Source organism: Podarcis liolepis (genome assembly GCF_965112155.1).
Source record: "Podarcis liolepis genome assembly, chromosome: 1".
NCBI lineage: Eukaryota > Metazoa > Chordata > Lepidosauria > Squamata > Lacertidae > Podarcis > Podarcis liolepis.
This window is the reverse complement of record NC_139554.1, coordinates 75,622,356-75,646,211: the sequence shown is the minus strand read 5'-3', so window position 1 is coordinate 75,646,211 and position 23,856 is coordinate 75,622,356. Positions and strand designations below refer to the sequence as shown.

At 41.5% G+C, this 23,856-nt stretch overlaps 1 protein-coding gene and 1 long non-coding RNA gene across 17 annotated transcripts in view; one reads left to right on the top strand and one right to left on the bottom strand.

The window, feature by feature from the left end:
• The window catches only part of BRSK2 (BR serine/threonine kinase 2), a 407,365-nt gene that overhangs the window by 7,354 nt on the left and 376,155 nt on the right, over window positions 1-23,856 (top strand). For 3 of the 16 annotated variants that reach the window (XM_083505298.1, XM_083505297.1, XM_083505296.1), the window contains exon 1: window positions 7,610-8,169. The exons of 1 other annotated variant lie outside the window; for it this stretch is intronic. In XM_083505298.1, coding sequence (XP_083361424.1) covers window positions 8,076-8,169 — 94 coding nt within the window. In that variant the 5' untranslated portion in view covers window positions 7,610-8,075. Of the gene's footprint in view, window positions 1-7,608; window positions 8,170-8,222; window positions 8,307-23,856 lie in introns of those variants that run through there. 12 more of the 16 variants (XM_083505292.1, XM_083505289.1, XM_083505288.1 and 9 more) reach the window with 8 other exon arrangements.
• Window positions 9,981-11,595, bottom strand: LOC310709801. Its single transcript, XR_014527679.1, has 3 exons — window positions 11,489-11,595; window positions 10,702-10,832; window positions 9,981-10,080 (listed from the first exon to the last, which is right to left on the bottom strand). It is a non-coding gene; the product is annotated as an uncharacterized lncRNA (long non-coding RNA).

Sequence of the window (23,856 nt, the reverse complement as noted above, 5' to 3'; positions counted from 1 at the left end):
TATTGAGACTAGTAGATAATAATAGTCAGAGAGGGACTGGGGAAATTGGGCGTCTCTCCAAGCAACTTTCAGAGAACCTTTGCTTATTTCCTTCTATTAGATTCTATTGTTGGGTAATTACCTGACATGATAAGAGGCAATGATCTGCATAAGATTATCACAGATTCCTTCCACATCATGCAACAACTGTCTGCCCTGGTATGATGAACCAAGAGATGCATCTAGAGCAGGCCTGTCCCTCTAGATCAGGCATCCCCAAACTCAGCCCTCCAGCTGTTTTGGGACAACTCCCATCATCCCTAGCTAACAGGACCAGTGGTCAGGGATGATGGGAACTGTAGTCCCAAAATAGCTGGAGGGCCGAGTTTGGGGATGACTGCTCTAGATGTTGCTTAACTGTAACTCCCATAATCCCTGATCATTGACTGGGCTTGCTGAAGGTGTTGGGAGTTGTAGTTCAGCAACATCTGGAGGTCCAAAGGTCCCCACCCCTTATATGGAGTAGAATTTCAATGCAGCCTAGAACATTGTAATGATGGTGCATATGTGCATTCACATTAGCTATGGCTGCAGAAAATTTCTTCCATCTGTAGATATCTCTCAGTTGATCAGGGCACATGAGTAGAAGAACAATGTAGTCTATGGACTTAGTCAAATTGTGTTTGACGTGTCAGTCCAAGATGCTAACTGGCCACAAAAGCATGCCTTTTGAGAATGAGACATTACATGAAAAAGATTGGAGGTTGTCCTAGTGCCAAGTCCCCAATGATAAGATCAAATGCAGCCAGGGATGGTACATTCCTGTTTCTTCAAACTATTTATAGGACATCAAAACATTTGGATAAATAAGGCTTCAAATAATTGAGGGAATTATTGTGCAAGTGCTTCACACCAGGGGACATAACCTAGATTCAAATAAGAGTTAGTAGTGAGTTTCAGATCAAAGGGGAGCTGATAATGGGGTTTTGCTCTGTGTGTGGGGAAAATTGAATAAACAGTTGTGTGATTATTAAGTGATCAAGAACTACCAAAGCATTTCTTCACCATGCTCAAAAAATAGGCCAAAAATGCTTGCATCAATAAACCAAATAGCAGAACACTGATCAAAATTATGAATAAGTGGATTCTCAAAAGTTTTTCATTATGAGTAAAGTTATTGGAAAGACTTTCATCAGTTAGAAACAAAAGTATGAACAGAAACTAACCTGTGGACAGCCACAGCATTTCTCATTATGTATGAACATTATTATATTTGGTCTTTCATATGCTTGGAGAAATGCAACATTGAAAGTACACTTATAGTTGCATTATGCCAGGACACATTACACATAACCCATGTTTGTTCAGCCCACAACTGCAGGAAAGGGGCAATTCACAGTCACATAATATAAGAACAATGTAAAAATGACACATCCACAGTGTCCCTAGAAACACCATCACTCATAGCTCACTGGTCAGGGCCTGACAAGTGCTGCCCATACAGAGAGTAAGCCATTGAACTCATGGCAGCCGGATCACCTGGATCACCATTCACACAACAAACAAAACAGTGCCATAGTGTGCCTACTCCATTAGCTCCAGTGGCACAGCCAGCAATAATCACTCTGTTGCTTGGCTCTCCGCATTCTTCTAGGCAGGGGTTTGAATTTGTTTGTGCTCCTCACAACTACTGTTTTATGAGCACAATTAACAAAACATGGGGAAAGGAGAAGGCACACGACACAGGGCACACTTGCAGAGAGTTCATGCAGTCTACCCCAGGACAAGGGTTCAAGACCCAACCAGACAGGAAAGGCTCTTTTGCTAAGGGCCCAAAGGTTGTGAGCACGACACACAAAAAGATCAGGCGTAGACTGATAGCAGCAACACTAGTGGCTCATTTCATAGGACATAGAATTGGGAAAGAGAAGGAGACAGATGCAGATGGGCCAGGAGACAGATGCAGATGGGCCATTACTTGTATGTTTTGTATGCCAGGGCAAAAAAGAGGGAACTCCCAGGACTAGAACCTACATAGAACAGTTCCCTAACCACACCACTATAGTACATGCAGTAATAGGTCTCTTCTCCACCTCTATTCCCAGCTCAACAGCCAAACATAGATTCCAGAAGCACATAAATTCCAGAGGCTGCATATGGTATGTCCTTTTCTGATGTAACAGTTTATGTTTTACAGGCAGGGGTTGAATCTAGATTACAATGCCACACACACACACACACACACACACACACACACAAAATGATTGGGAGGGGCTCTCCACACCTATTCCAATCAGGAGGGGTGCTGCATGATTCATTAATTTAGCCAATGGTAGCTAGTGCCCCTTGTGGGTGGTAGGGGAGATCATCAGTAGCTAGAGTTAAGAGCCAATGAGAGGTGGAGTCACAGCAGAGACATGTTAGCAGTGGGGTCAAGTTCTTTTGTGTGTTATGATGCTAAGTGTCTTTTCTCCATAGTACCCACAATCAACGCTTTTAGTTCCAAGTGTATATAACATGAGGCCCAAGAGAGGCTCTCCTACCTGTGCCATTGTATGAAATTATGGCCTCCCTGTGTAAAATTTTGTGATTGGGTCTTGAGTTTCATTAGACCCATCAGTCACTGATGTAGAGGCAGCTTTTTTCTTAATCCTCCTATTGAAGTCAATGGGATGGGTATTCTTTGTGACGGATTTGGGACTTGTGCAAACTTGGGCCATCAGTGGTGATGTGGCCATATTTTTAAGGGGTACAGGTTATGGCATGCATATCCCCTCCCCTGTGCTGCCCTTGTCCCCCACCATGCCTTCACCCCATCTTAGCCATTTTGCCAACATGTCAGGAGCTTCGGGGTGCTGGGTATCTGGCATTCTGCCAATGTAACAGGGCTTCTGCCAAATGCAACAGCCCAACAGGCAGAAATTCTTCAGGATATGACTGTACCCTAAAATGTTATATCAAACGCAATATAACATAGATATATTTAACATGGAAGTATAAAGCCCATTCTTAAAAAAGAACATTAAAGAGGCAAGCCTCTACAAGTTGACAAATTATTAACATTCTCTTCCTGCAAAGGAACAATTAAAGAGACTATGCCTGAAATAAAACTAATTAACAATGACATTCTAAGTAATTAAAATACCCATTACCCTACATATGAGATTTTAATTGATACTCAATTAAAATCTAAAAACAGTTATACCTGTACATAGTCAAGAAGTTATACCTGTATATCATACATTGCCACCCAATATACCTAAACTTTCCTATGTGCTTTGCTGGAGATGATTCCTTTTTCTCACAGGTGACTATTAAAGGGATGATGTAGAAGTCTGCTTTATTATGAAAATAAAACAGGCTTCTAAAATTTATTCTTAAAAATGCATAATCTGCCATTTAATCGCAGGATATCTTAAATATTTTAAAAGATGAGAAGTCCACTTTGATATTAATATCACAAAATCAAGATTAATAAAATCTAAGGGATTGGAGGAATAAAAAAGGCTGAATAGCCCTTCTAGAAAGTGCAAAATACTGGATGTGGCAAGCCTCCTTGAAATGGAGTTCCACAATGCTACCACTGAAATGCCACCCTGTTTCATACAGCCATCAGACTAACCTCAAATGAAGGAGGCATGTTGGCCAAGGAAAGTCAGTGATGATATGGTATCTGTGAAATACTATCCACTGGTATGCAGAGAATCTCAAAGAGATCTTCATTTGAGAAAGGATTTTTCTTTTCAGTATTGAAGAGGTAGCAAGTAACCATTATTAAGTCAGGCATTTATTGCCACATGACAGCGAAGAGACATTGTATTGCATGATGACTCATGAAACCCTTTGAAACTAATATTTGTTTGGACTGTTTATGTGATTTCTTGAAAAAGCACATCATTGACCTTGATTATGATGCTCATTCTAGAGATGTATCTGACACCTTTTGCATCCTTGCAAAGATCGTCAGATGGACTGTACTATTTGAAAATACAATCTAGCCATGGAAATATGCTTGATTACTGTAGCATCTCAGTAACAGTTACATATCAAGCTCTGTAAACAATGATGGTCGTGGTGATGATGATAATGCTGCTCTGGGTTCTCACCAAAGAATCAGATCTAGTATGATTGCTGCATCTTTGTTGTGAAAGGTAAAGGGACCCCTGACCATTAGGTCCAGTCGTGACCGACTCTGGGGTTGCGGTGCTCATCTCGCTTTATTGGCCGAGGGAGCCAGCGTACAGCTTCCGGGTCATGTGGCTAGCATGACTAAGCTGCTTCTCGGGAACCAGAGCAGCGCACGGAAACGCCGTTTACCTTCCCGCCGGAGTGGTACCTATTTATCTACTTGCACTTTGATGTGCTTTCGAACTGCTAGGTTGGCAGGAGCAGGGACTGAGCAACGGGAGCTCACCCTGTCGCGGGGATTTGAACCGCCGACCTTCTGATTGGCAAATCCTAGGCTCTGTGGTTTAACCCACAGCGCCACCTGCGTCCCATATCTTTGTTGTGTACTGAACTCTAAAACTGAGCTCTGTATTACAGAATATCTAAATAAAACACCTACCAAATATTAAAAGTGCCAGCACAGACCTTTCCATGCAACTGATACCAGCTGCCGGATGGTTACATAATACTATTAGTTGGGATCAGAAGACTCGTAAAGAAATCTTGAATAAGAAGCAATTCTTGAATTACAATACCTTTAGCTGAGTTGATCTGCATGGACCATGTTACTACACACCACAAGGCTGATAATCTTCTTCTTTCCACTTGGCAACATGATACAGGAAACCTGTTTTCTAACTAATCACATGCATACCATCGAAAGTTACTACCCTTTTTTAAATGAGTGGTGTCACAGCTGGCCACAGCCAGAAAAGATGTATTAAAAAGGTAGCCTGCGGTACTAATCTCATGGAGTAAAATCCTTTCCCAAAGAGAGAGGCCTATGGAGTAAATATTGCCTTCAAATTTTAGACCTGACTGATGCACCATATTTAATTTACAGTGATACCTCAGGTTACAGATGCTTCAGGTTACAGACGCTTCAGGTTACAGACTCCGCTAACCCAGAAATAGTAACTCGGCTTAAGAACTTTGCTTCAGGTTTTGAACAGAAATTGAGCAGCGGTGGCACGGCGGCAGCGGGAGGCCCCATCAGCTAAAGTGGTACCTCAGGTTAAGAACAGTTTCAGGTTAAGAACGGACCTCCGGAACAAATTAAGTTCTTGACCTAAGGTACCACTGTATCCAGTGGCGTAGCGTGGGTTGTCAGCACCCGGGGCAAGGCAAGTAATTTGCGCCCCCTAACCCGTGGATTTGTGCCCCCTAACCCTAACCCCCAGATGTTGCACCCGGTGCGGCCGGGCCCCCCTGCACCCCCCACGCTACGCCACTGACTGTATCTGTTTTTATTACACATTTGCATCTTGTCTTTTAGGCTAAACAGATCTAGGTGGCGGAAAACAAACATGCAAAAACCATAGTACAAAATTAAACAATCAAAGCCAAGATATAGATATAGATATAGATATAGATATAGATATAGATATAGATATAGATATAGATATAGATATAGATATAGATATAGATATAGATATAGATATAGATATAGATATAGATATATTGCAATGAACAGCAGATCAAAACAGGAAACTAATTAGATTCCCCAGCTGGAAACAAGCAGTGGGAATAGGAAATCCAGAAAATGCCAACCTATGATATGATTCCTGCTTTGCATGAGGTTGGACTAGATGGCCCTTGGGGTCCCTTCCCATTTGAACATTCTAGAATTCTTTAGCTGGGATTCCTGCCTTGCAGGGAGTTGGATAGTTCAGTTGGTAGAGTATAAGACTTGGGGGTTCAAGCCCCATGTTGGGCAAAATATTTCCTGCATTTCAGGGAGCTGCATTAGAGGACTCTCGGAGTCCCTTCAAATTCTATGATTCTATGACAGTTTTGGAGAGGGGGAGCACCACATTAGTATCTAAGATTTAGGCCAACACCTAAAGATCAGCAAACTTCAGGAGGTTATTTCCATAGCTTTGGTGTCAAAGCTAAGAATGCCATGTCCTAGCAGAACTTTCCACTGTAATTGTGGCAAACAAGATCTCAGAGGAAGATCTTAAGGTGCATCCATGCTATGTGGGATAATACACTATTTAAGGTATCCTGGAGTATATTTGGAATTAGGAAGCAATTTTCTCCTCAAAGACTAAGATCATGGAAGTAAGGTGCTTTTATTTCTGTGTTTATCTATAGCCAGTCTGTGGTACTGCTGACTTGCTTTAATTCTTTGGGAATGTGTTTATAAGTTTTTGGTGGCACACTTTTTGGAATGTTGTAAACTATAAGTGGCAATCTCTTTGAGCTGCCTGAGTGTGGGAAGCAGGATGAAGATGGATAGAGTGATTGAGTCTGGAAAAGAAACTTTAATATCTGTCTGTCCATCTCCATCCTGCTCTCCATAATCAGGCAGCTCAACAAGATTGCCTCTTAAAGTTCACAACATACCAATAAAAGCTCTGTGATTCTGAGAGCATTACCGTAAAGCACATGCCCTGTCTCATGCTCAAAAGTCTCAGCAAGCTACCTCCAAAAGACCCGAATGGCCATTTTTTGCCAGTAAGCTCTAAAAAGGCGAGGTATGTAAAGGTATAATGTTGGTGTGATGGTAGCAGTCCATTGTTTTAAAACAAAAGTGGCCATCAGGAAGATATATGGTGGGGGGAAATTCATGTGGACCAAGGGATGGACTGAAGAGGTTGCTGGATTTTATTTTGCCTGCTTTAACTTTCCCTACCAACACCTCTTCCCCAGCTGTTTTCTCCTTACCATTCTCCACTGAGAGAGAAGCAGCTACAGGGAGATTTCAGGAGGCAATGGGTTTGGCAGAAGAAAAATTCAGCAGCACCTACTGTCTGCCCTCCACTTCAAATCCTCCCCTCACCCACTTTATACCTGTTCAGCAGAACTTGCATTCTAACAGAAGGGCTGTGGTGTCATCATATTTAGTTAGTTACTTTGAGTGAGGCAGTAGGTCATGTTGCTCCCATGTCATTTTAATATCTTTTGTTCCTTAACTGCATTTTGCTTGGGCACCTTTAATTTTCTATATTAACCTTAACATTAACCCTAGCATTCATCATGTTATGATAACCAAGCTATCTTTGATTCTGATTAGTGTTGTGTGTTCATGTGTGTATGCACATGTGCACAATTTCTTCATTTTAAGGGCATCTTGTCACTCAAATAAATAAATAAAAACAAGCTCTCTTGGACTTCGTTTTTTCTTTGATCTCCTTTGCTGGATTTTCTTTGTGTGTGTGATTTTTATTCCACAGTCTCAGCATTATTTGCAAGATGGACTTGAGTGACTGAACTGCAGAGTTTTTGTTTGCTTAACTTGCTTCAGTGCAGCTGATACAGACTATGTAGCTCTTTTTGTCATCTACCCATGCATGCAAAGTTTAAAACAGGGCAGTTTTGAATTTTGACTAACTACTGACCTTATCGGGAGACGAATCCCCTCACAGTTTTATTGCTGTTGCCATTGGTTATGATGCTCCGTAGCAGGCAGAGGCAGCAACTGATGCTGATGCTGATGGAAAAGAAAAGGTAGTGGATGGAAAGGGGGGGGGAGAGGCTGAGGTGTTGTCAGGGATTGGCTGCCTGTAATGTCAGTCGGAGCCGTGGGCCCCAGCTCTTCCGCTGCTCCAGCTCTCCCCGATCAGCTCCTAGAGAGAACTAAGGCGTGCGGAGTGCTGATGACCAGCACCATGCTTCTTATGCTTGGATCTTAGATTTCCTCCCTCCCCAAACACTGGTTAATAAGTCCTCCTTGTGCATCAGCATCCTAGGCAGAGAGAAGGAAACAAAAAGGAAAAGAAAGAGAGGGAGGGGGGAAGGAAGAGTGAATCTTCAGCCAAGTGGATAAGATCAGCAAAAGAGTCAGAGAGAGAGAGAGAGAGACTGGGTGCTTTGCTTGCACAGCGGCAAAGTGGGAATTTAAAGAGCTGCGGTGAAAAAGAGCCCAGAGATTCCCCAACCACAACACAAGGCATAACCTCGCAGAATTACAGAGCCAGGTAGAAATGACATCAACTGGCAAAGAAGGCAGCGGAGCTCAGCACGCACAATATGTTGGACCGTACCGCTTGGAGAAAACCCTGGGCAAAGGACAGACAGGTTGGTTCTTATGCAGCAGGAGCAGCCCTAGGGATAAGGCAGCAGTCGCTGAGATTATGGAGATGGGAGAGTCTAGGCTCTCTGGCCATTCCTTATCTTTTGCTGTGGCATCTGATAAATAATAGCTTGACTTTAAGGTGGTTCTTTTTTGCTCTGGCTCTGGGTGTGTGTGTGTGTTTTGTTTTCGTGATTTATATCTTGTTTTAACAAGTCCAGGTTGCTTTGTGTGGATCACTCCTGGAAAGGGGTGGTGTTCTGATGACAGTCAAAGTGCGTGTGGGGAGGGGCTGATTGAGTGGAGGGGGGGGGACGCGAAGGAAAGATGCTCAGCGGCTGGTGAATTTTGCTTTGATTCAGTGCACCACTTTCCTTTTTTAAAACTAGAATTCAGTTGAATTGGGAGGCACATAACGGACAACGAAGAAGAGGGGGAGGAAGCTGGAAGTCACCAGCAGTGTTTTATGACATCATGATTGAAAAGGGTGTAGTCCTTAAGGTGCAGTTGGTGGAGGTGCGGTGGTTTGGGGGCCAGGAGGGGGAAGAGACTATGTGAATGTATGATACTGCCTTTGCTGGTTATTTGGAAAGTGTCCCTGGCACTGTCAAAACAGAAAAAGTATTCAGGAGCAAAGAAACAAAAAAAGCCATAATCCAAAAAGCCTGCCCTGTCTATGCTGTTTTCTCTTAATCTTACTATATATTTTACTGCTGATTTAAGAATCCATGTCCAGCAGCCAGAGGTTTGTTGTTGTTGCCTGAAAGGAACAATAGCAAGAAATATTAAAAGGAGGAAATGTAGTGCAAGGCATTAGCAGGGAGCAGGTGCTTTTGCCCTACGTGACATAATTAGATCCCTTCAGTGCATTCAAGATTGGGACTCACTGGTTGCCTGCTTTGGTGGATTCACTTCAAGGGCAGGGAAACAGTAATTGCAAAGAAGCGACCATTGCAGAAATGTTAAATCTCTGTCCACCAGACTTTCCTGATTTGTATCCCCCTTTGGCGTTTTGGTAACAGGTGCGGTGGGCAATCTTGTCTTGCCACAAGATTTCAGTGAGCAACCCTAGAAGTGAATTTAAGACTCTTCAGCTTAGCATTTTTAGAGCAGAGTATATGTGTGTGTGATTACACACACACACACACACACACACACACACACCAAATTGCTCTCCTTTGCTCCTTGTTGATATTAAGTGTTGTTCATCATGGTGGGACAATAAAACATGGTGCATTGTGTTTTGCTTTTTAAAAAAGACAGCCGAGCTTTGCCCATCTGTTGTCTAAAGGATTTAATAGGCGTTTCCATCCCCAGCTGCTGTCTGTGTTCTTGCTGCCCTGCATGGCAGCAGCTCTGCAGTCCCCGCAATTTTCTTAGGGACTGAGTTGAAATCCAGATCTTTCTCTGAAAGGGGCCAAGCTTTTCTTCAATGATTGATTGTGAAGCTCCCCTCCAATTCTTTTTCATCCTCCCTCTCAAACCCCATAGCAACCACTTTTAGATAGGAATGGTTATGAAAATGGCATTGCTTTAAATGGGAAAGCGACTTTTATTTATTTTTATTTAAAAATCATCCTCCTCCCTGTATGTACTGCAGTAGCTTCATGCATCCGTTCACCTTTATTCTTCACAATGCTGAGTAAAAAAACAACAACCCCAAACCCTTCCTCCAACCAACCTGATTCCCTGTGAAATATATCTTGACATGAATAAGGAGCCGAGGGAGGGGGGGAACTCTCACCAAAATGATTGCAGCATCATGGGTACACCAATAAAAATACTGAATGTTGTGTCCAGAGGTGATCTCTTGCCATCCACTCTTGGCTGGGGGCATCTAAGAGGCCCTAGATTCAGTCTTACTCTGTTGCCACAGTTTTTGCCTTGTACCATGAGAGGTCTTTCACTCTGCCCAACTGCCATGTACAAAAAGTGTATGTTATTGCAAATATAGCTACATTTCAGACTAATCCTATGCATGTTTTCTCAAAAGTAAGTTTGAGTTTAACAGCACAGGATTTGCAACCGAGTGTTTAACAGCACAGGATTTGCAACCGAGTGAGCAAGCATAGGATTGCAGCCTTCGAATGTAAACCACAGAGTGTGGTATTATGCTTCCCAAGGGTTAGCTGCAATTTCCCCTCCCCCTCCCCTTGCTAATCTTCCTATCTTCCTCCTAAGTGATTAGAGAGTGAGAGAGATTGGGGGGGGGGGTGAGCAAGTGTGTGTGTGTGTGTGTGTGTGTGTGTGTGTGTTCAGAGGTTTCATGCTGTCTGCCTTTGCAGATCTTTGAGGAAATCATCTAGGGCTAGGATTGTTCTTCATGATTTTACATCTAATTATAGATGACCCTCTAGTCTTTCCATTCATGCACACACTGCAGTGATACAGAGAAGAAAATCTAAAAGCCTAAAGAATAGCTGCAGCAGACTTATGCACTCTTACTTGGGAACAAGTCCCTTTGACGTAAATGAGACTTCCTTCTGAGAAAACATGCACAGGAACTGAATGTTTTGTTTTCTGTTCCCCATACTCACCTTGATATACTTGGGAATGATAAACACCGGCATCTTCATTCCTAACCAGAGCTGGAATGATTCAGAGTTATGCAGCCAGGCAGCATAGTTTGTGTCTATCACTTCTATGTTCCTGGAAGTGAGACAGTAAGCTTTGGGTGGGAAAGAATATGAAAATTCAGTTGTTGGAGGCTTTATATTGTATAACATTGTTATGTGACAGGTAATTAAATAAATCTGTTTAGGCCTTCTGAAAATAGAACAGTACTTTGAGGAATTTATACTACAGCATTGCATTGCATTGCATGGAATGAGCTTGCCCCCTCTTTGAAAGATAATTTGGCCAAGTGTATCAACAATCACAAGATCTCATCATAGCATCCATAGCCCATTTGCTTCTTAGTAGATCTTCACAACCACTCATATTCCCTCCTCCTTTGCTCAACTAGAAGAAATGAGGCCCTAACCCTTGTACCCTCTCAGGGATACTCACTGTCTACCTGCTATTCGCAGAAATACATGATATTGTTGAAGATCAAAGGCGAAGGAATTCGGAGGCAAGTGCTGGCTTCTTCTCATAGCAGCCTTGCAAAGGTTGTCATGAAAAGAGAACTTTCATGTGCTGTCTGAACTTTGAATAGCTTTCTTCAGCCTCCACACCACCCTAAATGATGCAGTTCTTAATGACTGTGAAGCAAGGAATGTTTACAGACAAGACCCTGCTGGCTTTCTGCAAGGAAGCCCAGATGCTGTGTCTTTGCTATCAGTGGAAGCTGGTGACATCTGGTCATGGGTATGCAAAACTGACCTGGCAAAACATACTGAGGATGCATTTCAAAGGGCTGGGTGATGACTGTGCTGATTCTCATTCAAAGCAGGGGAAGCAAAGCTTGTCCTGAGGAGCCTCCAGAGCTGGCACATCAGGCTTGCTGAAAATGATTGATGTCACAAAAGGAGGATTATGGCCTCCTGGTTTTAAAAGCAGGAATAGGGCACTGAGCAAAAGGGTGCAAAAAATTTGCATACAGCCTTTCCATAGTATGGGGAGTGTGGCAAAAGCTGGGGGAAGAAATTCTTAATAATGCAGTGTAAGAATTCCATGCATGTATAATTAAATTAGACTGCTGTAGTAAGACAATTGCCCCTTTGTTGCTGTATAAGGCAGAGGTCAAATGGGTTCTGCTGTTGTTTCCCAAAACTGGACTTGTAGAATATGTGTTCAGCAGGGGGAGGATGCATGAAGTAATGCAATAATCTAATGATCATATTTGTAAAATTGTATTATGAGGAAACATCTTTGAAAATGCTGACAACAACAAATTGCACATAAAGGGATGAGCAAGAGATGGTTTATATTGCACTGAATTACACTATAGCATAGTTAATTATGGGAGGTTTGCACTGTAATTAACAGTAATGAACAAAAAGGATGTGCTTTTGTGTTTGCAATAACACGCCAGGAAACATGTGTGCTTAGATAACAGATCAGATGGGAAGACAAAAGCACAAAAATTCAGGTTTATTATTCAAATGAAACAAAGTCTTCCTTAATTTGCTATGTGTGATATTTTGCATGAAATTAACATTGCATGTGCTTCAACCATTTATAAAATGTCTTTTTAATCTAGGAATACTTCTGCATTTTATTTTATTTTCATCTCTTCTTTCTTGTTTGGAACACAAATGTAATATTTTGTGGTGTTGCATTCATGTACCGTATTTACTCAAATCTAATGATCACCTTTTTTTAGCCAAATCTGGTTGCGAAAATTAAGGTGCACATTAGATTTGATGGCACATTTACATTTGCCCGCAATTTTTTTTTGTTTTGTTTCAAGGTTCTGAAAATTGAGGTGCACATTAGATTCGATGGCACATTAGACTCGAGTAAATATGGTAACCGTTGCCATAGCCCATCCTATACACTTGTACTAGCATGTTATACAAATGAGTTTGTGGTGCTTTAGTAATTATGAACTGAGGTTTTGATGATGAACTGAGAGCTTTCCTTGCAAACTGGCTCCTGCCTTCCTGCCTGCCTGCCTTCTTTCTCAGATTTTGGTGGCATTTTTAAAATTGTTGAAGCTCTATTTGTTGTGCTCCCAAATAAAGGCTTTATGTAAGTGGAGTGAATTTGGACAACTATGTTAAGATTCAGTGCCTGCATCACTATACCCACATATTCTCTATGTTTTGGGTGGCAATGTCTGAAGTGTGGATGCTCCTCACTTCTGGGGGCTCCCCATGTAATTTAGAACCCTGCAAATGGGGGTTCTAAACCAGTTAGATATAATAATGCAGCATGGAGAAGAGAGCTTGCCATGTTTCTTCCCACTCACCCTGCTTGTGTGCAGCCTTTGTTGTTGTTGTTTAGTCGTTTGGTCGTGTCCGACTCTTCATGACCCCATGGACCAGAGCACGCCAGGCACTCCTGTCTTCCACTGGCTCCCGCAGTTTGGTCAAACTCATGTTGGTAGCTTCGAGAACACTGTCCAACCATCTCAGCCTCTGTCGTCCCCTTCTCCTTGTGCCCTCCATCTTTCCCAACATCAGGGTTTTTTCCAATGAGTCTTCTCTTCTCATGAGGTGGCCAAAGTATTAGAGCCTCAGCTTCAGGATCTGTCCTTTACCCAGGATCTGTGCAGCCTTTACCCATGCCCAAATTGGGTTTTAATGCATGCAGTCAAGATTCTAAGTTCATTAGAAGCAAATCCCATTGAATTTGATAGAAATTTACTCCAAGCAAATACATTTTTTACAGGGATAGTTTTACCATGAAACAAAGTACATAAGTAGCTATTGGCCTTATTTTCCATATTATTAGAATTTCAGGGGGTGACAAATGCCTTAGTCATGCAGGTGATGACCTCTGTTGAAGGACAGACAAGCTGTGCATGACTCTGTTGATTCTTCTGGACCTCTCAGTGGTTTTCAGTACCATCAACTATAGTATCCTACTGTATCCTACTGTGAAGGTGGCTAGGTTGGCAATAGGAAGTTACATTCTTTTGCCTCAGGAAAGATGCAGTGAGTGGGGCTGGGGATGACTAGGTCTTTTTTGAGAGACAGGAATGAAGGATAAAATTGTCCCAGGTCTCGGACTTGGGGGGGGGGACATATAAACCCTTCAATTAAGAAGAGAATGAAGAAAACACACTCAGCCCACTGGCATCTCACAGCCTTAAAAATGGTCCTAGGAATGACTGTTCTGCTCCATGGGAGTTGTCTTGCAGTGTACCTCAGGGATCCATCTTATTCTCTATCCAAGATCTATGTGAAACTGTTGAGATAGGTTGTGGAATAAGGTGTCATAATATTGGTGGTACCCAGTGAGATAATAAGGTTCCTAAATGGGTGTTTCAGGGGGGGAATTGGCAGGATAAGAGTGAACAAACTGAAGCTCAATCAAGGTAATATGGAGGTGCTGACAATGAGTTATCTGGAATTAGGTGTGCGACTTGTCCTGGATATGGTTACACTACTCTTGAAGAAAGGCATTTGCATTTTGCAGGTTGCTGCTGGACCACTTGTTCCTTGATGCTCTAGTGGCAGCTGTGGCTGGGAGAGCCCTTTTCCTCATATGTGTGGTGTGCTAGCTCAAGGAGTTGGAGCTGTTTCAATTTCAGACTTTCCCTTCCTTTTTGATCCCATATTGACAGACTCCCATAATAAAATCTTATTTGCTCTTCACTTTGTAAATATTAAAAAGATGGCCTCAAATTCTGATATGAGTTATTGGCTTGCTGAGGAGGAGATATACGGTACTCTCTGGAGTTTGAGTGGGTTTTATTTTTCCTTGGCTTTTATTTTATTTTTTTGTATGGATGAGCATTCAATTATGTGAACCCATAACTGCAGCCTAAAGGAAGTACAGTCTATAAAGAGTTTTACCTCTTCTTTTGCTGCTTGTGAGAACAAAGCGAAAGTTTAAAAGGGGGCACAGGAGGTCAAGAAGATTTGCCAGTATGTGTCAGGTCATCTGTGAATCTTGGCAGAACTGGTTTCCTTTAGGCAGTACTCTATATGACATGTTGTTGCTAACTTAATTATTTTATTATATTTATTATCTCCCCCTTCTTCCACCATAGTTCTTGAGAGGCCTTATCTAGTTCCCTGGCAGTCTTCTATCCAAGCATTGACAAGAGCCAGACCTTCTTAGTGTTAGCAAAGTTGCCCACTGTGTACCAAGCAAGGACTGCCAGGACCCGAGCTTCTAAAAAAACGTGGAAGGTGTGGCTACTCCTTCCAAGTTGCAGAGTGGGCAGAGCATCAAGATGTTTGATTGGTGTCTGCTGCTGTAAATATTATATTGTTACAATATTATAATATTATATATTGTTACAAAAGCTGGGTGGCTGCCCCTTTCTATGCCAAGTGGTGGCAAGAGCCCAGGGTCTGTGTCCCTTTGGAGAACAGAAGACATGGCGGAGACTGTTGTGTTTTAAGAAATATGGTTTATTCACCTATTTACACTTTCAGTCTGCATGGAGGGAATCCATATCTTATGGCATACACATTTTCAGAGGCAGCAGTGCAGGCAACCTTCAGGCTGTCTTCTTCAAAGGTGGATCCCAGCCCTTCTTACTCCCAGTAACCCTTGCTCAAAAACACCCCATCATCTTGGCAAACCTTCAAACTCCTGCCTCAGGGTGGGGGGGGGGAGTTCTCTTGCATTGGCAGTGACCCTCAGTGGGCCCTCAATGGCCCTCTATTTTCCCCTTAATGGCCCTAGCTTGGCCAGTATGATTTGCATAAGCCAGTGCAGAAACTCCCTGTCTGGCAAAGCTCTGCAGTTTGTGTTTTAATCCATATCCCAATTAATCAAAATCCTAGCTTTTATTCATTCCTAGGATTTAGGGGGATCCCCCCCCCCTGCACAGATCTGTAACATCATTCACTTGAGGCCTGGGGTTCATTTGGTGAGTGGTATTGTTACCAGAGCCTCTTTAGGCAAGGCAAGACAAATCAGGACCCTGGGCAGCTCACAGTGGGCTCTGCTGCCTGAGTTTTGGAAGATGTCTCAATAAAGAGCCAGAATCATCTCTTCAAAGGCTTAGGAGGGCTGGCAAGGTCTTCCCTTGCAATGGCTCCATCCTCCAGGGAGGACAGTCTGCAGCCATCAAAGAACCCATTGCTGATTCTACAGTTGCAGGCTCTGTGCAGGGCTGTGGAGCAAAAGAAGTTGAGGATGATGGGAGAGCCAGGTCGTCAGAGTGGGGTGGTATAGAAGGAAGCACCAAGGACTCATTTTTCCTCAAATGTGATGACTTGCAATTAATCTGAATATTAGCCCTCCTCAGGATGACACTGTGACCTAGATGCAGGGGACGTCACGGTAAATGGAAGCGCTGCAGTTTGGCTAGCCCTTAATTAGACACTGTCAGGTTATCCTACTACTCCCCAATATCTTATTTTGTCTCTGGACATAGCAGGAGTAGCTGGTGAAGTTGGGCAGAGCTGCCTTCCTAACACCAACATCACTGCCACTTATTTGAATGGGGCAGGGGTGGCACAGGGTGGAGCAGAGTTCAGGACTATGTGGGTGTACCTGTAGGACCACTGGGTTGGCTGAATGAGACTAGGAAAATATATGGGTCTAACAGGCCCCATCACATTCTCTAATTTGCTTGTTCATAAAAAGACGCCTTCAAATCTGGACACATCAAATCAGCTCTTGAGAAGTCCTCATATATGGAACAGAATCTTGGAAAGCCACACTGACCTTGACTATCTATTTTGAAGCCTGAGTGAACTATAGAAAAGGGAGAATGCATATGCTTTTCAAAGAGGCAACATTTTCAGAATAGAGCACTGCTTCTAAAGTTAAGGAATGCTGAGATATGTATAGGTCAGAGTAAAAAAATGCTAATGATTCAAAACTCCAATAAATATAAATGAAATAAAAGAGTAAAATATTAATCATAGTTCAAAAAGCAAGCGAATAAGCATTTTATGGGAGCAAGCAGTCTACTTTGAAGCACACAGCTTGCTTTTTTGTTACATTGTCAGATGAGTGGGATTATATTGCTATTTATATACCTAAATCTCAGACATCACCAGGGTTACAGAAATAGCAATTCAATAGATATGGCTTTTACACTATTAAGACAGCTTTCTTCTTTGTATCCCTGTTCCATTTAGCCACCTCTTTATTGGCTATCACTGAAACTAAAGACCTCACAAAAATGAGTGGGACACAAGGTAATCCATAACAAATGATAGGGTGATAGTTTCCACATATTCTAGGTTACAAATGGTAACACCACAAGGGAAACCTGAAGGAGGAGCTGACCCTAGTGTCACTACTGTTGAGAAGGCTGTGCATTAGGATGAGATGAGAAGACAGACAAATTAAAAACATTTATCAACAGGATGTACAGTTGCTTTGAACTGAATTCTCAAAGTTGCACTTAAAGAGACACTGTTATGCTTTTATTGTGGCCTTGCTCTTGTTTTTGTGTATTGTAATACCCTTATCAGCTGCAGCGAAGGCTAGCTCATAAAAAATGATGACCTTAAATGTTTTGCAGAGTTAAAAAAATACATGAACTATTGAGAGAGAATTTTCATGAAATCTAATGGTGATGTGATCATTCTGTAAAAGGCAAAATGTTGCTTTCTTTTTTCTTTTTTACCAGCAGTACTGGGCTTATATAAGAGACCAAAGAGACATGAGTTTGCTTCTCAGTGAATGTCAGGACAGGACAAGAGACTAAATTGAAAGGGAGAAGTATTATAAAATAGGTCCAAGAAAGTAGTTGGCTGGCCTGTTACTTGTTCTGAAAACAAGGCAGTTTTAAACTACAGCAGGAACTGCTGGTGGAAAACACGGGTGATCTTCTCATTAGTCTGAAACAATACATAAAGGCCAGCTGCAATGGTAGATCAGTGGAAAGAGAAGTGAGGGTGACAACTTCAGCAGGACATCATCGGGAACATACCTGAGAGTGTGTTCCCTAACCTAGGGAACTTTAAGTCAGTCACTAGGTCTAGCAGCTGGCAAAATACAGTAGATCCTGGAGTGTAGCAGGCAGACTGTACTGCTATGTTGCTCAGGCAAGAGCAAAGTGCAGACTGCTAGTGTTTATTTCTTACTTTCAATTTGTTACATTACTTGTATCCCTGAGCAGGAATGTGAAAGTGGCAGCCATATTTTTGAATGCCAGTATTTTATAGGGTTCATTTCATGTTGCTTTGAGAAACAGAAGTGTCATGAACTTAGCTTTAAATTGGCTTCTCTGGGAAAATGAACTTTTTGATTCCAGGCAAATAGTTCCATGGTGTTGTAGTGCAGTTCCTTGTGGACTGGTGGATTGTAAACAAGACGATAACCCTAAATAAAGGGTTTACATTTTTATTTTTTTTAAAAAACCACCCAAGGAAAAACTATAAGTCTGTGCTTCCATTTGTGCATAAACAATGTCTTTAACTATTGGAGGCAAGTTCTGCAGACACCCCTTAAGCACATAGAATTGCAGTCTACTAAGTAAGATTATGTGTAGTCTCTCCCTTTTGCTTATTATTGATTTGGTCACACAAGGCAACACATTTCTATCCCAAACTTATCATGATGGGTGTTCTCCCCTCCCACAGCAAAGTGACTCATGATTCCAGATAATTTGCTCAATGAATTTAAAATTTTGTTCTTACATGGAACATTGGGAACCAGATGGTGGTTTCCTCAGTGTTATTTGTAATCAAAATTTATCTAGCATATTTCCCCCCCTTTCCCTGAGTCAAGTGCATTTCTGTTGAACGTTGAATTGTGTGCTTCCTCATAATTGGTTTCGTACTTGATGTGACATTGCTCTTTCACTTGGTTGGTTGAGCACGGAGGTGATTCCTGTACTGTAAATTTTGTTTCATACAGTGTGGCTCAAATCCAAAGACCATCAGTGTAGCAGAGGGTTGTGTGCACATGTACCCACCAAACAGATGGCCAGCTTTGATGTCAAACACCTGTTTGGCGATGGGGGGGGGCTTGAATTCAACAAATACTCAACAAACTATTTGGTTCTGTCAAAGCTGGCTGCACCCGAACAATCTGGACATCTGTGTGGACCCAATGTAACATAGAGAGGTGCAGTCCTAGGTTCTGGATGAATCTATGGAATAGTCCATATCAAGAGTGAATCACAGATTTTGCATGCAGATGGCTCAGTACTTGAGACAGTCATTTGTTAAAGGATCTCAGATAGCAGAACTGGAAAGAATGCTACTGGGGATTTTAGAGAGCTGCTGCTAGTCAGAACAGACAAGAATTATCTGTACATTCATTAATGACATAAATGCTCTTATAAATTATCCACATTATAAGTTCATTTTTACTCTGTTTATTGGACCCGATCCAACAAAGAGATTCATTCATAAATGCTTGTTTCTACATGCAGTATTTGTTAAGTTGGCGAACTTAAATGAACTTACTTTTACTCTGTGCCTGTGAATTTTCAGCAGTAAGCAAAGGGTCACAAAACCAAACAATTAATTTTTAATATAAACATGTATTCATATCAATATTCATCAAATGTTAAGAGTGCTTTTTATTACAGCTCTCCCTAAATTGATTTGCTTATAAATCATTGGTTTGTGACTTTAACATTATGAATAATTGGTATATGATTTAACTTTAATGGTGACATGTGACAGTTTTATTTATTTTTCTTTTCAGCTTATTTAAATGGCCAAACAACTATGTGAGAAATTCATGGCTATGTCTGGCCTAAGACCCATGAATCACATGTGTTAACTTAGAATTGCTCTCAAGTGAGACTTTTCTGCTTCACAGAATGCAAGACATATATACAATGCAAAGCATTTTTCTTTCATTTTTGAATTTACACAGTATAATTAGACCTAGCCTTAAAGACGCTTTTATATTGTGTAACTTGTGCAGGAGTTCTTATCTTCCAAGATACTTCCAAACAGATAAAAAGGAATGGGCTTGGCTTCTAAAAATAGCTGAATATTTGAGGAAAACTGGACAGTCATTTTATTATTGATGTTGATGGTCAAGTTCCAGATTCAGTATTATCTTTGAACACAACTTGTACACAACTTCAACATATATTGACTTGCTAATTGCTACATAATCATATATTGTCAGGTCATGAAAGGAGAATGGTTAAGATTGCAAGTGGAGAAATAGGGGAGAAATAGGGGAGAAAGAGAGCGTATGTGTATAGAAGAAAAAAACTTAAATATTTCAGGGTTGGACAATGTCCTTAATGTATCATGAGCCAGAGAGTTGCAGCTGATTTACATACTTTAGGGCAGAGCTTTCCAAACTCTGTGTCGTGGCCCGTTAGTGTGTCAGCTGCATTGTGTAGGTGTGTCACATGAATGCTCTCTGAGCTCCTCCCAAGGCTGAAAAGGGGTTAGTTTAACCTCCAGTTTGCTAGTAAAACTGAATTACTGTGTCATGAAATGATGCATGTCTAAAAAGTGTGTCACCAACATGAAAAGTCTAGAAAGCTCTGCTTTAGGGTTAGGTATTAACAAGAGAGAATCAACATGTGCAAAGTAGAGTTTATTGAAAGAGCTAGAGCCCCCAAACAAGCCTTATTCTTTGCTTAGGGGATTTGATTATTTTTTTTAAGTACCAAAAACATGTCTGTGTAACTCCTGACAAGGTTCTCTGTTATTCCTCACTACCTCTAAAGGACCATGGTAGACATCCTATCCTGGAGATTCTTGAATAAAACATTCATCATTATGAACCATTAATGGTGATTTAGGCTGCTGTTTGTGATAAAGCACTGCCTGCCATGTTATTCATACAAAACTAAGAATAAATGGTGGTAATCATAATAGTAATGAATCATTGTATTGACAATGAAGAAGAGTAAGACAAGCAATAGACGGTCAGCAATCTAATTACTGATATGTGAAGATATTACTGCTTTTAACATCTTAGCAGTTTTTATACTTAGAAAGAATTTGGGTTGGTGATTAAAAAAGGTTTCTTAAAAAGCCACCACCACTACCACCTCATAGTTTTACTTCACATAACGTGCTAAGTTTGTAGGTATGACTGTATTTTCAGTTAAATGTTTCACTTTTTATCGATTTAACTTTTCAGAGGTTAGTGGAAAATTATTTTCAGACATCCATTCAGTAAATGCGCTTCTAGCTGCCTGCACAATTTATCAACAATGGTCTCCCTATCTCCCGAGGCTCTGGCCATTTGTAACTCTACAGTTTTGCAGTACAAGCTTTCATGGGAGTAAAAATGAATGTGTATTTGTGTGTGCTTTTCAGTAGTGTGCTACAAACCCATTGAAGAGACATCCGTTTTGCAGGTCCACTTCAAAATGCCAATGAACGCTCACATAAGCCCAATTCTCCAGCTTGTTAATTAAAATTATTGTTAACTCACATTTGATGAAGGTAGCTCAAAAGCCTGTAGAACTGTGTTTCCTAACATATAAAGAAACTAGTGAGACTTCAATAATTTGAATGTTCCCCATCGGGCCTTGATTTTTAACTTAAAATAAATACATACGTTATGACCCTAAATATATAATATACTGTGGCATTACCTTCTTGTATTATTGGCCAACAATATTTATTCATTTAATAATATTTCTATACCACTTGATTGTCAAAAACCTCAAAGCGGTTTACAAAAGATAAAACAGTAAAATCAATGGTGGTGGCGGTGGTGGGGACACAACCCCACTTTAAAACATACAAAAGTTAAAATACAGATGAAAATTACCTCATCTTTCCAAACATCTCGGTATACTTCCCTTGGCCTGGCACTAAAGAGAGTACAGTGAAGGTGTCTGCTTGATTTCAATAGGCAGGGAGTTCCAAAGTGTAGATGCTGCCACACTAAGCGATGGAGTCCTTATATATGTGGGAAAGGTATTATGTGGCACCTGTAGTAGTGACAATTCCATCAATCAAAGCTGTCGAGGGCACATGTAGGGTAAGGCGATCTCATAGGGAAACTGGTCCCAAGGGCACTGGAATGGTTGAGGCTGTTGGGAGTTACAGTTCAAAACATCTGAAAGGCACTGAGCATAGCTGTCAACATTTCCCTTTTTTAAAAGGAAATTCCCTTATTCCGAATAGGATTCCTCGCAAGAAAAGGGAAAAGTTGACAGCTATGGCACTGAGTTGGTAAAAACTGTTCTAGGTGCATATGAATATTGAGTTTTTCTCATGGCAGCTCTGTGGGCACCAAAGCAATTCACATATTTTTATTCCCAGGTTGATATCACATGGTAAAATGGCTGCATGTAACTGTGTCATCAACTGTGCCATTCAGTATGAAGACCACAAGTGAGATGGTGAAGGAAATTATATAAAGACAGGCACACAACAGTGGAAATTGGGTATTAAAACTTCCACTTTTGTGAAGACCTTACTTGGACATAGATTTTGATATTGGGAGTGGTAAAGAGTTAGTTTTGAAGTATGGAGGAGGGATAGAGATAAATGCTTTTAGTTTGGAGCTGGATTGGAAAGATTGCTAAGGGGATTCTGGCTAGCATTTTCAGATCTCAAGAAACTGAACTCATGCCATTTTGTAACAATAATTGCCTAATCATGTGACTTCTTGCTTCCCCTTAGCCCAACCTTCACATTTGCAAAGAAAAACGTATATGGCGGATAAACCACACACACACATCTCTCCTGAACTTTCTTCTCACAAAGAAACTAATACTGTGTAGTTACCATAGAACTTCCTACTGCTCTAGAAAGTTGAGATCGTGAAACACTGCAGTTATCCATGGGGAACAGACCCTGCAGCTCTATTTTGGAGGCTGCAGGGCTTGTGAAAATAAAACACAGATTATTCTAATTAAAATGAAGGGTATTATCCCACCCCAGTTCAACAATGCCGAGAGAATAAGAACTCTGCATGCCCTTGTTAGATGTGCACATATCCTAGTTCCACCCCTAACATAGAAGCTACTTCAAGATGTGCAGAGGTATTCACGTCTGCAGCTAAACAAGGTCAGAGTTAGGCTCCCAGGCTTCTATGAGCAAGTCACGGTAATGGCTGTAGTCACTGTAGCCTGTCTTTGCCACTCTCCACTATTTCCCTGTTGCTTTTAGGCCATTTATGTCCTTTAGTTTCTCCTGCTTAGCAGTTGAGGCCTGTTTCCCTCGCATGGGCTGTGATTAGCCAATGCTCTAATGCGCCTGCATTTCCAGCTCCTCTGTGCAGGAAGACAGCACTGTCAGGCTCTGCCTTACAATAAATTTCTTATGTTGCCTTGCTGCTGAGTACGCCGCTCACTCTTAGTACACACTAAGGCCCTTGGTCTCTCTCACTTTCTTTGTTGCCTCTCTCAGATGTTGCACTTTTTCTGCTTTTCACCTTAGGATACTGTCACCTCATTGAACTAGAAAGTGGTGCAGTGTGCCAGATTCATTACTCTCAAGTCTGCTTTTTTTCCTGAAGGGAATGGGGGTGGGGAGAATCACATTTGGCTTCTGATATGCTTGCTTCCTCTTACCGCAGAAGCAATATTAAAGGCTTAAGGAGGAACCTAGATCTATTGATATCATCATAGTTTTATAGTGCTGTCCTTGGTCATCGCATTTAAGTCAATGACAAGATCACAGAACAGATGTGAGCTGCATTTATTTTCACTGTTATCACCTATATAGAGATACAATCAATTTTGTTGCCATGGTAAGAATTATTGCAAATGTTTTAGTGTAATGTATAATAATATTAAAGAGGCAGCATAGCACAGCTGGGAATACCTTAGTGGGAGAATTTCTTTTGGCTTTCGTGCATGGCTCTGATAAACTGGGTGGGCTTGGCCAAATGCTGGAGAGCACTATTCTGCTACCATTTTCTGTGTCCTCTATATCTTGGCTCAAAAGGTTTTCAGTGTGTATTAATCTGTATTTGGATTTTTAAGACTGTATTTTATCTGGGAACAGGAGCTACTTAAGGACCAAGCAAACTAGGGGAACTTGTACTTGAAAGTTGTCACTGAAATCCTTCATTGAAATTGTCAAGGGAATGCCCATACCGTATGTCCCAAGGGTGGGGAATCTTAGGCCTAGGGATTCAATGCAGCCCTTCCCCCTGGCCTCTCTACCTGGCTCTCTGGACTCTTCTCTGCTGCACCCTTTCTCCCCAGGCCATACCCCTCATCAGCCCTGCTTTGCACCCTCCTTGAGTGATTTTGCCGGGTGAAAATGTGTCAT